The 1,024-nt window shown below is 57.7% G+C and overlaps 1 protein-coding gene across 1 annotated transcript, besides 2 other annotated features; it reads left to right on the top strand.

Moving 5' to 3' along the window:
• Position 1: 1 nt before the first annotated feature.
• Positions 2-32: a sequence feature (A-rich).
• Positions 33-380: 348 nt separating this feature from the next.
• Positions 381-965, top strand: Tco025E_02772 (uncharacterized protein; the record flags this gene model as incomplete). The annotated part of the gene is made up of 1 exon (XM_029369695.1): positions 381-965. The coding sequence occupies one exon, from the start codon at positions 381-383 to the stop codon at positions 963-965; it is 585 nt and encodes a 194-aa protein (XP_029230265.1).
• A 32-nt stretch (positions 966-997) lies between these two features.
• Positions 998-1,022: a microsatellite.
• Between the last annotated feature and the right edge of the window lie 2 nt (positions 1,023-1,024).

Below are 1,024 nucleotides of genomic sequence, written 5' to 3'. Positions count from 1 at the left end.
GTCTTTTCTTTTCTTTCCCTTCTTTTTATTTTTCGCCTCTCCCGTTGCGTTGTTGCACCTCGGTGGCCGCAGTCTCTGGGAGCACCTGACCCGTGAGCACTCGTCTTTTTGCATCGGATGTCTGCCGCTTGTGTGACTGTTGGTTTTTTTTTCTTGTGAGGCTTCTTTTTGCGGTTGAGTGGAGGGGGCGGGGGCGGAAAACGCACAAACGAGGCGTTGCGCAGAAGGAAGGAGGGACAGCACCGGTTGCTAAGCAGCTGCGGCGGCGTGTCTCCGGGACCCACCCACGCTGGCAGCCAGAGAGGCAAAGAGAGTTCATACATACATTTTTTCCCACGCGAAGGTGTGGGGCATCGTAGTGTTGGTTTGCGTGGCCCAGCATGCTTCGTCGCACCCCGCTTGTGTGCCACTACAGGGCCTCGCTGGAGCTGGACCGCATCCGCAGCATGCTCCGCGGTCGGGCCCGCCTAGAGCGGAAGGTTGGGTTAAAGCGTCTGTTTTTTCTTATGCGCACGCAAACCCGGTACCGTGTGGAGCAGCAGTCGCACTGGAATCGGGCAATTGTGCGAAAGAACGTGGACAGCGCGGCCCGCGAGCACGGCACAGGGTGGCCGCAGTTGCGCAATGAGATGGGACGGCAAAACATACTGCTGCTTCCCCGCTCACAGCAGATGCTTGCTCAGTATGAGCCACTGGCGTTCCGCGCGGTTGTGGAGCTCTGTGCCTCGCGCATTCCACCACCACCGCCGCCTGTATTTGCAAAGGTGCCGGAGGAAACATACATGCCGCGGCCCTGCAACCCACAGGAGGCGCATCCGGCCGCGCGGGTGGAGCTGCGGCGTGGCGTAGAGCGCGTGCTGCAATGTGGCCCCTCGAAGCTGCGGGAGGTCGTGCGCGGCGACGTCAATCAGCTGATGGAGGCCTGGAAAGAGTTTGATGTTGCTCCAAGAGGAGAGAAAAAATGACCCTTGCGAGGGAAAATGCAAATCGACAAAAAATATATATATATATATATATATATACA

This window comes from Trypanosoma conorhini (assembly GCF_003719485.1).
Source record: "Trypanosoma conorhini strain 025E chromosome Unknown Tco_14.4_contig_00114, whole genome shotgun sequence".
NCBI lineage: Eukaryota > Euglenozoa > Kinetoplastea > Trypanosomatida > Trypanosomatidae > Trypanosoma > Trypanosoma conorhini.
This window is presented reverse-complemented; position numbering and strand designations above follow the sequence as displayed.